This window comes from Manis pentadactyla, chromosome 16 (assembly GCF_030020395.1).
Source record: "Manis pentadactyla isolate mManPen7 chromosome 16, mManPen7.hap1, whole genome shotgun sequence".
Classification (NCBI taxonomy): domain Eukaryota; kingdom Metazoa; phylum Chordata; class Mammalia; order Pholidota; family Manidae; genus Manis; species Manis pentadactyla.
Window position 1 is genome coordinate 19,902,624 of NC_080034.1, and position 15,154 is coordinate 19,917,777.

Sequence of the window (15,154 nt, forward strand, 5' to 3'; positions counted from 1 at the left end):
CCTAATGAAATAAACCCTAACGTTACAGATTAGCTGTTAAGACATACTGAAGAATAAGATATACTGAAGATACAATTCAGTAACAGAGAAAAACAAGGGGAAAATATATTAAAAATGTAAGGAAAATATGAAAAGTATTTAAAAATATAAAAAATATATTAAATATTAAAAAACATAAAAAGTTTTTTTGTTTGTTCTGTGAGTTTGTTTAGGTTTTTCTTTCATGTAATCAGAAGGCAGGCCTACCTAACAGAACTCCACAGATGACTATGTACTTAGAAGGCTACACAAGACTGTTTCATTTAGAACATGGTTCTCACACTTGGTAAGAGTAAAAAACATATGACATAACAGCTAAACCACTGGCAATATGTGGAAAAATATGAAAAACTTTCAACATTGCTATTTCATCAACTACTACAGGACAAAATGTGGTCAAAATCATCCCAAAGCACTTGGTACATCACAAGAGGGGGCAGAAATGAAACCATCAGAATCAGGGGTCCCAGTAATTTACAAACTTGCTGGCCCTGAAGTAAGCCACATGGAGAGCAAGGATGAAATAAAATACAGAATTCACAAAAGATGTATTCATTATCTTTAGAACTGGGGGTTAAAGCTTTCCATTTTTCAATGGCAATGTAGCTGTTGAATGTTCAATATATTTTTCCAAATGTGCTTTCTCAACCAATTTTTTGGTTTCAAGATCCCTTTAATAGAAAATCTCATGTAGAAGTAGGAAACAGATGAGGGTGGTGTTGGTGGCTGTTTTATGTTTTGGGGAAAACCACGTGAAATTACCACCTACCTGAGGTAACTCTGACAGTTGATTTCCATCCAGCCAGAGATCCTTTAGATGTAAGAGGGCGCCAATTGATTCTGGCTAAAACAAAAAATAATGTTATGGTAACAGAGATCCAATTTTTAGACTTCCATTAAGAAAGACAGATAATTCAATAGTTAATAGTGGGGAACCATAAAAGATGTTTGGTGGTACTTATCCAATATTAAGCCCCCTTCCTAGAAGCAACCCCAACATTCTCCAAAATGGCCAGTTGTTTCCACTTACGCCTCTCATGTCTAGTCCTGGTCCTCCCTACCTACAAATCACAATTTTCAATCTCTTGAACTGAAGCACATTCTTTAATGTTGCCAACTGTATCTTTGAAAATACTGGTGTTTAAGCATCCGTACAGATCTCCCCCCAAAATATTCTGTGAACATGACTAAGGACAAAATTAAGTTCAAGTTTCTTTTCAATACAGACTTACCAAAATATATATTTCATTGTTTCCTAAATCAAGTTCCTCTAGTCTCCGCAGCTGAGTAAGAGAACTATTAAAAAAGAAAAAAAAGGGGGGGGCTCTTAGTTCTTAGAAATACTGAGCAATATGGTATTCCTCACTTGGACTAGTTTCCAAAAATAAGACCCATTTAGATTTTATAGCAGTAAATATTGAATAGGAAGAACTATTAAAAGAAGGCTGGCATCTCCCAAATTTTCCAAGACATGTAATTTTTTTGAAGCAATACTGTATTTTTTTTTTTAATGCTTAAAGAAATTCATTCAGTACAAAATCCCCTCTTATTTTCCCAAGAGACTCACTCAGGAAGATATGTAAGAAGATTCTCTCTCAGTTCCAGTGAAGCCAGGTTGTAAAGACTAGAGATGAATAAAAGAAAGAAGTATAAGAAAAATTCCTGAGATTCTTCTACCTCCTCCTCCCTATACATACATCCTCAGATAGCAACTCTTAGTAAAATCCCTGCACTTCATGTCCTAAGGGGAAAGTATCTGTGGCCCATGACTCACCCTCACCAAAAATAGCATAATCTCTACCTCCCAAAATTTAATATTAAAATAAAAATAGTGTCATCGCTATAAGTCACCCTCATTCAAATACTTGATATTTAGTATGTGAAAATAACTCACTCAGGATCACAACAAAGCCAAATATGTGCTTTTAGACTTTAGAGTGTCAAAAATGTACCTTTCCCATAAAAACATAATGCCTTTAATCTCACGGATCTCAGAACTCTTCTTCCAAACATCGGTGAGAAATCACCCTTTTTGAAAGCATCTCTGTCCAGAGAGCCCAAGGGCTCTACTTAAGATCATAAGCTCACAGAGCAAGTGGCAGCAATGCTATGGAAGTAACTGCCATTTAAATGCATTAGGGATAATGTGATAATGCACTTCACATGGTGCCTGGAACATAAGGCTGATCCAATAAATGGTGGTAGCTATGACAATGTTGCTTTCATTCTTACTGAACTCTGGAATGGCACTCTTTTCAGCAGATTCTCCTGCCTCCCCGGTGTAATCCATGTCTATCAGGGGCAGGGCGAAAGGAGACCCAGATGTCCTCCCCAGACACTGATTATCTGGGTCAAATCTTCACAGGCAGTGGCAATTCTGCATCACCAGAAACCTCACACATCCAGGTGATGTCAGCGCTGGCATAATGCAGTGATTCAGAAGATAACTGAATTATTCTACAGCTCCAACGGGCACTGTACTAAGCTCTATACCAGCTGAAAGCTCAGGCTTTTGCTAGTATCACCATAGTAACGTCCAGATTTTTTAGTATGCAGCACTCAAAATACAAGGAGTCAGACATTATCCCAACACTCTAATCTGCCTTAATCCTCTATTCTCCTTCCAGCATAAAAACTAGAATCATGGGTACTAACAAAGCTGGTTTCATAACATTGGAAAATGTAAATTTGATTTGCATGAAGAGTACATATACATACTCAAAGTTTGTTTGCTTGAAAATGTGTTTTAACTACATATGAAATGCACAAATTCTGCATCTCCTTCTCCAATTTTAGAAAACTGAATAATTTTCACAATTAAACCAAGAGCAAACAAATAGGTTACAGAATATTTTTTTATCAAACCCCTGCTAATAAGTATTTATGAATTTAATAACAACATTCTTCAAAAAAACATGTTAACCAGGTGGAAAATTGCAGCTATGAGGTCTGCTTTCTCTAAGCCAAGTGTTTATATAGAAGAAATAACAATGAGGAGAGGGAGGTGAGAAAGACACCACCCAGGGTCTATTTCCAAAAGCAAATATGTAGATAAGGATGCTAAGTTACTTTTTAAGTAACTATAAAAGTAAAAATTTAAAAACAAAGGGCTTAAAAACAAGCAACAACGAGGAAAAGATTAGTAAGAATGTTGATGTCTTGACTCGGGTGATGGTTTAACGGGTGTCTACAAATGCCAGAATTCGTCAGGCTGTGCACCAAGGGTTGTTCACTTTATTGCATGTACCTCAATATAAGAAAAAATTAACTACCTTCCCAAAAAAAGCCCATAAATGAGAACATCAGTCGCCTCAATAGTAACCAAGGAAGCCAGCAGACATGTGGGGTTATTACCTCCGAAGTACTGAGAGGAAAAAAACAGGTAAATAAAAATGAAAACAAAGGGCTCTGTTTCAGCTTTTAAATTTTATTGGGCAGTGCCAGTGGCTTTTGACTAGTTTCACACTTCATTTTAAAAATCACTGGTAGAATTGTCACATCTACCCAACATTCATTACTTTTACATCTACCGTGACACACTAAAGACAGTCACTAATAAAAGGAAAAATCCTTCTTTGCTTCAAAAACTTTACTGTTGGGCATCATCAAAAGCATCTTAAAAAGCAGTTTAGCCCAGGCCTTGCTGCTGAGGGTTATACCGAGGTCTGCAGCCTTGGTCTGAGGCCCCTGCCTGAAACAAAGCGGAGAGATGCGGCGCAGGGCTCCTCCTCAATCTCCTGCGCGATGACAACCAGCACGCCGATGACGCTGCTATGCCACCATTAGGAGAGGGAGGCTTCGTGTGGTGTCCACTAGAAAGCGGCAAAGCCACGACTCAGATCTGGTCAAAAGCCAGAACTCCTGCCTCGCCCCATTCTCTGGAACTCTCTTTATAATTTAAATTTTAAAAACACCTATCAGTTTTGGGCAAATACATGTCTTACCTTCCTAACTACACCAAGGACACTGGGATTTTGTTGACTTATGTCATTTACAAAAAAAATGACACACATTTTTAAATTATCTTTAAATTTTGTCTTGAGGGTAAAAGGCTGAAGCCATAGTACCAAAATAAAAACTGCCTGAGCAACAATACTGCAAAAATGCCAACAGACTGTGTACATATGAAACTTAATAATGTCATGTTAGATTAAATAGTTTCCACCCCCATCATACTAACACCCAAATAAAATGTCCTTTTAAGTAAAAAGGTTCTCACTGTAAAACCTCCTGGTTTCTACTATTTCTGGATAGTAGTGGAAATGTAAATGTGTGGGTGTTACAACAACAAAAAAATCACATTTTTGTAACCTTTCAAAATTGAAAAATTAATTTAAAACAAAGTGTATGAAATTAGAGCCTTTCTGAGGTAATGCTTTCCTATAACTTTAACCCATTTAAAATGGAGAAAATTGGACATTACAATCAGACCCTCAGACTCCCTGCTGAAAGGGCCACTCTGCAAGGAGCACGCTGAGTCTGAGGCGGGCGGCCCTGGGCTCACATCCCAGCTAGTCCCTCCCTACCAGGCTGCATTTCCTTGGCTGAGGTGTTTCACCACTCTTGCAATTTCCCCTGAAATGAAAATAATCACATCCATGATGGCAATTAGGATATAATGCGGTTTCCCTTCAAGTTAATAAAGCCATTTTGTGCCCTATTTCCTTGAGACAGCCCCTGTCCCTAAGCACAGACAGGTGCTTTACAGGCGCGTGTCAGTCACGATGTTCTGAAAGATGCTCCAAGATGCAGTGAATCCCAGGAGTCATCTACACTACACAGAACTCCTCGAAGGATAGGCCATACACGTGGTGAGCTGCTCGAATACTTTTACAAGTGTGACAAAAAAATCCAACACTTGAGATGCAATATGGAGAATTACTGGTCTTTAAACCTTTGACTACGGGTGACATCAGCAGCTTACTATATGACAGATACAATAAGTGCTTTAACAAGAATTAACTTTATGGGTGAGAAAACTAAGGCACAGAGAGGGAGCCTGAACAAGGTCTCACACAACTGGTGAGGGGTAAAGCCAGCATTCACCAGGGAACCTGCATTTTAATCACTAGCGTCTGCACTAATATACATGCAGAACACAGGATTCAGGAATAAGCTGTCCTCCCATCTTCCTCCCTCATCAACCCAGTTTCCCACCACCAAGCCCCTTCTCACTGGAAATCATCTTTTTTGTTGCTTATGTACTCATCCAGTTTCTTTTATGCGAAAACAGCCTAGTATGAATACATGGTCTTATCCTCCCCTTTTTCACATGCAAGGTTGCATATCCCATTCACACTTGGTATTTTGTTTTCCTCAACAGTTTTGTCTCACTTCTTACCTGTACATGCCAGTTGGGTTTTCTTCTTTTTTTTTAAACAATTACATAGTACCTCACTGTCTTTATATACCTTAATTTTTTAAACCACACCCCTCTTGACAGATATTTTGCCCTTTGATTTTAATTCCTGGGAAATTAAATTTCTTTGCAATACTGCTAGAATGACTTCCTCATCCTCCTGCAAACACCATCATTTTCTATCCTACTTGTCCCTCCCACCATTTCTATCACCAAATGGAGTTAAATTTAAAAAAAAAAAAAAAAAAACTTAACATGCTCCTGCAGAAAAAGTGCGCTGAAGCCATTTCTTCTCAGCACACCAATGTGTGCTTAATGCTTTATACAGCTCACGATAGCAGGCACAAAAGTTACACGCTTCTCTAAGTCGGAATGTAGGCCAACTGTATTTTTAGGATTCTATTTAAGGGACTGGATGAGTGGTTACTGTAAAGAATTTACATCTGTGCTCAACTATACTTTAAAAATCTCTTTTTAATCCACTTGGATTTTTTTTTCCATTTTGGTGGCTGAAATCATTAAGAATAAAATACATTAAGGCAGCCCAAGCAAACACATGGCAGTACACTATACAACTGTTAAAAATATAAAATCTATGAATATTTATGGGAACAATATTTGGCTGGGGAAAGCAATATTGATGGAGATAGGATGAGCTGCTTTCACATTCATAGTATTTCTGCTTCCTTAATACCAAGTTAGTATTTAAGAAATTCCTATTTACAGATTTCTTTATAGTGGCTTTGCTGAAGAAATTTTTCTAAATATCTTTAATTTTGTTTCTGTAATGTTAAATATTTAAAAGAAATAACCAGGCCTCAAAGAAAAGCATTAAATATGGCAATAGTTTCCAAAAAGATTTATTCCTTTTAGTCAGCATGCACTAATACAACATAGGTAAGCAGCCTGGCACTAGGCCTAAATTAGCAAGGGCCACGTGGCTCACTTAAATCAAGCTCACTTAAATTAAGGTCACCATTCCCATGGGTAGTAGACACAGAATCAGACCACATGCTCTACTTCAATCTGCCAGAGAGCCCAGGGTGTCTATCTTCTTGCTTTACTTCTATTAGCAAAGTGTCATAATTAAATGTTTATTGATAATAACCACTTAGTGACTGACAACTGGGTTTCAGGCATGATGTTAGTCCATTACATATATTCCTTTAAGAATGCTATTATTTCCAAGGGGAAAATTTAATTAAACTGAGTAGAGATGTTTAGATATATTTAGGCTTTTTTTTTTTTTGTATTAGTTTCTTTAATGGCCAAGGATATGAAATCTCATGGAGATGGATACATGAGAAAGACAAATGCTTTTAGATGGGAGAAGAGGCTTCCCAGATTCTCAAAATTCTTCGTGAGTTCCTGCTGGGGATTTTGTAGCCTCCCAAACTTCACTCCACTCCACATCACCTGAACGTTCTGGAGGCTCCAGCTATGCATACCTGCCTGATCACCAGGCGTGAGTAACTGAGACAAAATGACCTCAGCACATTACTCGCAAGGCTGCATTACACAGCATTTCCTGTAATAATAAACTAGGTCAGTTTCCCAAGCATAGTATCACCCTTCAGCAGTACCAGATGCAAGTTTGCCTCCAGTCCATTCTTTTTCATTGAGACAAATCTCATACTATAAAATTTACCTTGTTAATGTGTTTAATTCAGTGGTTTTTCAGTAATTCACAAGGTTGTACAAACATTACCACTACCTAATTCCAGAAAATGTTCATCACCCAACAAGAAACTTCATACTTAATCACAACTCATTCCTTATCCTCACCCTGCACCCCCAACCCCCATTCACCCCCACCCAAGCCACTCACAACCACTAATCTAATTTCTATCTCTATGGATTTGCCTATACTGGACATTTCACATAAATGGAATCAAACAATATGTGGCCTTTCTATATGGCTTCCTTCACTTAACATGTTTTCAAGATTCATCTATGTTGTAGCATGCCTCGGTACTCCATGACTTTCAACGGATGAATAATATTTCATTATATGGATGTGCCACTTTTCATTTATCAGATCATCCACTGCTAAAAATCGGAGTTGTTTCCACCTTTTGGTTATTATGAATAATGCTGCTATGAACATTCATGCACAAGTTTTTTGTACAACATGTATTTTCAAATCTTTGTTATTGCTGGGTCATAAGGTAACTATGTTCAACTTTTTGAGGAAGGACCAGCTCCCTCAAATGAGGGTGTTTCATTTTAACTCCCCACAAACATTGGGTGAGAGTATCGATTTCTATACATCCTCATTTGTTATTGTTCATAATTTTTATTATAGTCATCTAGCAGGGCTGAAGTGGTATAGTTGACCCTTGTAGAACATGGGGGTTGCACTGACCCCCACACACAAACATCTGCACACTTCTCACTCCAAAAATTTTCTATTTATTGAAAAATACCCATATAAGTGGACCTGTACAGTTCAAACCACTGTGGTTCAAGGGTCGACTGTGCATCCCTGTGGTTTGATCTGCACTTATCTGATGGCAGTGATGTTGAGAATCTTTTCATATGCTTATTGGCCATGTTTATATTTTCTTTGGACAAATGTGTATTCAAATCCTTTGCCCATTTTTATTTATATTGTGCTCTTTGTCTTTTTATTATTGAGCTGTAAGATTTCTTTACACCTTCTGGGATGAAAGACTCTTATCAGATATATGATTTGCAAATATTTTCTCCAACCTGTAGGTTCTCTTTTCACTTTCTTGATAATGTCCTTTGATGCATAAAAGTCTTTAATTTTAATGAAGCCCAAGTTGGCCATTTTTTCTTTTGTTATACAGGCATTTGGTGTCATATCTAAGAAACCATTGCCAAATCCAATATCACAAAGATTTACCTCTATGTTTTTGTTTTGTTTTTTTGTTTTTGCTTTTTTTGTAAGTGTTTTTAAGCTCTGACGTTTAGGTCTCTGCTCCACTAGAGTTAATTTCTATATGTGGTGTGAGGTAGGGGTGTAACTTCATTCTCTTGCATATGGATAGATGTTCAGTTGTCCCAATGGCATTTGTTGAAAAGACTATTTTTCCTTCTTGAATTGTTTTGACAGTCTTGTCAGAATCAGTTAAACATAAATAAAAGGGTTTTTGTTTCTGAATCTGCAATTGTATTCCATTGATCTGTATGCCTATCCTTATATCAGTACCACAGAGCTTGATTACTGATGCTTACTAGGTAAGTCTCGAAAGACGTCTTGTTTAAGACTGCTTTGGTTACTCTGGATCTCTATATTCCATCTGAATTTTAGCATCAGCTTGTCAATTTCTACAAAAAAAGGCAGCTGGATTTTGCTGGGGATTAAGCTGAACAGTAGATCAATTTGAGAAGTATTACTATCTTAACAGTATTAAATCTTCCAATCTGTAAAGGATAGATGTCTTTCCAGGATGTCTTTGCATTTATTTAGGTCATCTTCAACTTTTTTCAACAATGTTTTGTCATTTGCAGTGTATGAGTCTTACATTTCTTCTCTTAGGTTTATTTCTAGGTATTTTACTCTTTTTGGTACTTTATAAATGGAATTATTTTCTTAATTTCTGAATTGTTCATTACTAGTATACAGAAATACAAGTGATTATTATATATTGATTTTGTATGCTGCAATCATGGTGAATTCATTTATTAGCTATAATAGTTTTTTGGCTTCTCTATGTACAAGATCATGTCCATCTGTAGGCTAACTCATTTCTGAAAAGTAAAAAATTCACTGGGTGATTACTTGAGTAGAAATTAATACAACTGATTGCAAGAAAGATACTCACATGCTCTTTTGAAAGATAAATTCATTCACACTTTGTAATAACCTTTGAAAACTTGAAGCAAAATTATCCTTTCTGGCTTTACCAGTGGAATCTTCCATTTGTTTTTAGTGGTAGTAAAGTGAAAAGGCACTTTATTCACTAGGCACTGGTTTTCAAGGGCATACCTGAGGAATCATTTTTATTTAGACCATACTGAATGCTTGCCTCCTCCTCTCCTGCTGCCCTTCCATGTTAACTGGCATCTTCAGTAATATATAAAGTCACTTACTTAATTTTCCCCCAACTTTTTCTAAAAGGGATATAAAGAAGTCTTACAAAGTACAAACATCCAAAAAGTTTCATGAAATAGAATATGCAGCTTCTTCAAGGAAGAAATTAAGTTCAGATCCCAGCTCTACCACCCACCAGAGGCACAAACCTGGGCAGATTCGTAACCTGTATTTTACAGACACAGCTAATGAGGCTCAGGATGGGTAATGCTAACCTTATGAGCACAGGTGTAATGAGATGTGTATGTTCCTAACAGAGCATCCACCCCACTGTAAATGTCAGCAATACTTCTCCCCCAATTTCTTAGTTCCCTTCATCACATGGAAATTAATACAGCTGCTCCCACCGATCACTGCAATTAGATCTGAGTTTTCTGGCAACAAAAGCAGGAAAGGAAATGTGATAAATGTCAGAACTATTATTAAAAGGAAGAAGCTTACCAGTTCTTCTGGTGAGGTATTTTTTTCCCCTAAAAATACCTATTTCAAAAATCTCTCCCTAATGGCTCTTTTTATCAGGGAAATTAAGCAATATTAATGGTCAATAATTATTCTTCATTAGAAGGTTTTAGAGCAATGGAAGTTCTTTTTCATAGTTGTTTCTTGGTATCAACTTTTTATAGAAACTGACTATATAGCATTAAGTCAAACAGTGACCATGCATGAACAGGCCAGCATGGTCCTAGCACAAAACTTCTAGAATCTAACTGGATTACCTATTGATGACAGGTTGGGAGCTAACAGAGTGAAGGTGGTAAAACTGTACACATTGTCACACAAACTTTGTTCAGTAAGTCAGAACAATGGCAAGGTTGGTACAGACACAAGGAGAGTTGAACAATCAAAACCCCTACTGTTTCAGGGAACAAGGTGATCCAGATGCACACACTAATTACATACACACAATTAAACTGAACAACTAGACTTCTGTGTACAGACAAAGGACTAAAGTGTTTAGTGTGTGGGCAGTCAAAGGTGGGTCAGGAAACCTGTGAGTTTTGGATTTATTCCACTTCTTCCAGTCATTACAGAAGGCTTGATGCAAGAGGGAGAATTTCAATCACTAAGTGAGGACAGCCAATTTGGAAAGAAAGGAGGCAGGTAAAAATGGTTAAATTTCACATTCAAAAAAATAGGCTTTGAAGTTTTCTGCTCTTTTAAGTAGAGTTTGGTGAGGTCTACATCACAGTTGCAACAATAAACAGCTACCACCAAGTAGGTAAACACAGTGGTCTCCAATCTAACTTGAAAAATATTTGCAGCAGACTTTTAAAAAAAATTATATGTAACACCAATGCAAAAATAAAATTAAAAAGCTAGTAATAGAGCTTTACTGGAGCAAATAAGGATCAGCAGAGAACACCCATCACAGCAATGGTTCTTACTCTGCACAATGCCCTGGGGAGACTCTGATGAAACCCCTAGAGACCTGACAAAGCAGAGCTGGAGAACCACTGGTTTCAAGCTTAGTTAACTTCCAAACATTCTATTCTAGCATGAAGGTCTTCACACATTTAAGAGTATACCTTCATGATCTTTGTATTTAAAAATATATTGATATAATATGTGCCAGTGTATTATATACATTGTAGAAAATATATAAAAACAAGACATTTTAAGTAGAAGGCAAAACACAATTAAAATGTTTTACTAAAGATATAAAAGGTTTTTTGGATTTTCATTAGTGAAAGCAACAGGACTGAAAATACTATATTATGTACTAAATCTTTTGTTTTATATTTGGGGACAAAACAATAGACTAAATTATTTGTCCTGAAACTTGGTTTAATGGCTACAATAGAGGAAAAAGATATTTCACAAGGTCACACTGATTAAAGAAGAACTGCATTATCAGCTGCATTTATTAAATCATCATACTAATTTCTTAAAATTTCTTCTAATTATGAAAAGATCTTTGCTGAAATTTGGCTGATAAACTGCCATCCTCCCTGATGCCAATCACTTGTTCATAAGACTAATCAGAGGTGTTGCATTTTTGTAATTTAACAAGTGTTCTAAAAAATCAACAGCAGATTAGAGGATGCAGTAGAATGGATCAGTGGATCAGTGACTGGAAGACGGGTAATGGGAAGCACTCAAGCTGAAGAGCAAAAAAAAAAAAAAAAAGAATTTTAAAAAGTGAGGGTAGGTTAAAGAACCACTGGAATGACACCAAAGGTACTAACATTCACATTATAGGAATCACATGAGGAGGAGAGAAAGAAAAAGGGGTAGAAAATTTACTTGAAAAAGTAACAGCTGTCAACTTGGGGAAGTTAACAGGCATCCAGTCCAGGAACCACAAAGAGGCCCAAACAAGATGAACTGAAGGAGGTCCACACCAAGACACATAATAGTTAAAATGTAAAAAATGAAAGACAAAGAGAGAATTCTAAATGCAGCAAGAGAAATGCAACAAATTTGCACACAAGGAAAACCCCATAAGACTATCAGCTGAGTCTGCAGCAGAAACTTAACAGGCCAGAGAGGAGGGGCACCATACAGTCAAAGTGCTGAAAGAGAAAGACCTGCAACCAGTCATATTCTACCTGCAAGGTTATCATTCAGAACTGAAGTTAAAGAAGTCCACCGCCCCTAAACCAGAAGGACTTCTTTTTTTTTTTAATTCATACAAATTTGTATCATTAGATTTTTTATTAATAAACCTGTAATTCATTTAGAACAAAATGACTTAGAAAAAGATAACCATATAGGAAGGGGAATAGTGTTATAAACCCGAAATTTTGCTACACTATAATTTCTGTTTCTTATTAAAATATTTTTCCTATTCATTAATAAATTAATTATTTAAGGTATCATTGATATATAATCTTATGAAGGTTTCACACGAACATTGTGGTTTCAACATTCACCCATATTATCAAGCCCCCTCACCCCATTGCAATCACTGTCCATCAGTATAGTAAGATGCTATACAGTCATTACTTGTTTTCTCCATGCTGTACTGCCCTCCCCGTGACCTACCTATATTGTGTGTGCTAATCAAAATGTGCCTTAATCCCCTTCTCCCTTCCTCTCCACCCACCCTCCCCAACCCCTTCGCTTTGGTAATTGCTACTCCCTCTTGGAGTCTATGAGTCTGCTGCTGTTTTGTTCCTTCAGTTTTGCTTTGTTGTTATATTCCTCAGATGACTGAAATCATTTGGTACTTGTCTTTCTCCGCCTGGCTTATTTCACTGAGCATAATACCCTCTAGCTCCATCCATGTTGTTGCAAATGGTAGGATTTGTTTTCTTTTTATGGCTGAATAATATTCCAAAGACGGACTTCTTTAAGAGGAAAAGAAAAGGCCATAGCTAGAAGAAAATTATGAAATGAAAAAATTCCACTGGTAAAAACAAACATAGTAAAAGTAGTAGATCAACAGCTTCAAAGCTAGTATGAAGGTTAAAAGACCAAAGAAGTAAAATCAGTCGCATATAAAAAACTATTTAAGGGAATTACTAAATAAAAAAGTAAAAAGTAAGACATCATACACATAAAACATGTAGAATGTGTTCAAACTTAAGCAACCATGAGCTTAATACAGACTGCTATATATTTAGAAGGTCATATATAAACCTCATGGTAACCACTAATCAAAAACCTATAATACACAAAAAGAGAAGGGAATCTGAGCATAATACTAAAGAAAGTAATCACATACAAGGGAAAAGAGCAACAGATGAAAGAATCAGAGAACAATTACAAAAAACAATCAGAAAACATTTAACAAAATGGCAATAAATACATACTATCAATATTTACTCTAAATGTGAATGGACTAAATACTCCGATTAAAAGACAGGGGGTGACTGAATGGATTAAAAAACAGACCTATATATATGTGCTGCCCACAAAAGCCCCACCTCAGACACAGACACACACTGACTGAAAGTGAAGGGATAGAAAGACGTTCCATAAAAATGGAAATGAAAAAAAGAGCAAGGGCAGCAAAACTTGGACAAAACAGACTTTAAAACAAAGACTGTAACAAGAGACAAAGAAAGACTATACAATGGTAACAGATTCAATCTAGCAAGAGGAAATAACAATTGTAAATACCTATGCACCCAACACAGGAGCATCTAATTATATGAAGCAAACATTAGCAAATATAAAGAGAGAAAATGAGGGGTGGGAGAAAGGGGAGGGCTGTACAACACAGAGAAGACAAGTAGTGATTCTACAACAGTTTGCTACGCTGATGGACAGTGACTGTAAAGGAGTATATAGGGGGGACCTGGTATAGGGGAGAGCCTAGTAAACAAAGTATTCGTCATGTAAGTGTAGATTAATGATTAAAAAAAAAAAAAAAAAAAAAGCAGTTCCTATGTGGTGACCTCTAATGAGTTCTACACAATGATATAAAGGGCATATAAAAGTGTAGGCAAAGGGTCTGTTTGTGTTTATACAGAGGATCAAAGCCTAATTTGGCTACCCCAAAAATGAACTAAGATACGATATGAAAAAGAACTTCCAACATCAGCACTCTCGGGAAGACTCATGACAGAAGATGATCAGCAAAAAAAAAAAAAAACTCCAACAAAGATCCACGCACTGTCACAGGTGTAGATGCACTCATCCCACCAGTTCCTGGACTTGCCATGGGAATGATGAAGGAGATATCTAAGCTGGCCTGTGCATACAGTAAAACAAAAATTGGACTGGATCTATACTGTTGGAACTCAACCAAGAATTAGGAGAAGTGCAAATTGTAGCGCTCCAAAATCTTACAACTACAGACTATTTACTGCTAAAAGAACATATGGGATGTGAACAGTCCCCAGGAATGGGTTGTTTTAATTTGTCTGATTTCTCTCAGACTGTTCAAGTTCAGTTGGACAATATCCACCATATCATAGATAAGTTTTCACAAATGCCTAAGGTGCCTAACTGGTTTTCTTGGTTTCACTGGAGATGGCTGGTAATTACAGGTATGCTTTGGTTAGGTAACTATATTCCTATTATGTTAATGTGTGTGCACAATTTAATTAGTCGTTTAAAACCTATCCATGCTGAAGTTACTCTACAAGAAGATATGTCAAAGAAATAATCAATCTTCCCAGGTTTTCTTCTGCCTGCTACTTCTATAGCTTTTCTTCTTCCTACCTAATCACAACCTTTAAATAGAACTCGTGCCACATGTCGAATTTACCGAGTATCATAATTCTTCCAAGTGGTAAAGATACCTCAAGACAAATGCTGGGCATAGATGCCACAGGGCATAAATATGCAAAGAAGTAAAAAGCTAACCTTTTCAAACAATAAGGCTTCTCTCTCACCTACCAACTTAACATTTCCCTGTATGGCCCCGGAAGATGACTGGTTAGCCAGAGACGGGTAAGATTCCTCAAGGGAGGAACAACCTAAGACAGGCACAGTCACAGGGGGCCATGTGGTGAGAAAATGGGGAGCAGCAGAGGTGAGGCTTAGAACCTCCCCCCTCATGTTCTGAGAGAAATCTTCTGCATACGTGGATGTTTTATTGCCCTTGTCCAGCTTGGATTAACACATAGCCTACAGGCACACACCTGATCATCTACATTTGCTCTCTTACAACACTAAACTCTGTTTTCTACCTTTATCTCGTATCTACCTACTTCAGCATTTTATTAAAAATAATAATAATAGAGAAATGTGGTATCCACATATAAATCAAGTTTAAAAATCAAATGAATATTCATATTTGAACT

The 15,154-nt window shown here is 36.8% G+C and overlaps 1 protein-coding gene across 2 annotated transcripts in view; it reads right to left on the reverse strand.

Moving 5' to 3' along the window:
* LRRC1 (leucine rich repeat containing 1) overlaps positions 1 to 15,154 on the reverse strand; it is a 122,147-nt gene that overhangs the window by 26,352 nt on the left and 80,641 nt on the right. For both annotated transcript variants that reach the window (XM_036916361.2, XM_036916362.2), the window contains 3 exons: positions 1,607 to 1,663; positions 1,272 to 1,335; positions 809 to 883 (listed from right to left, as the gene is read on the reverse strand). In XM_036916361.2, coding sequence (XP_036772256.1) covers positions 809 to 883; positions 1,272 to 1,335; positions 1,607 to 1,663 — 196 coding nt within the window. The remainder of the gene's footprint in view (positions 1 to 808; positions 884 to 1,271; positions 1,336 to 1,606; positions 1,664 to 15,154) is intronic.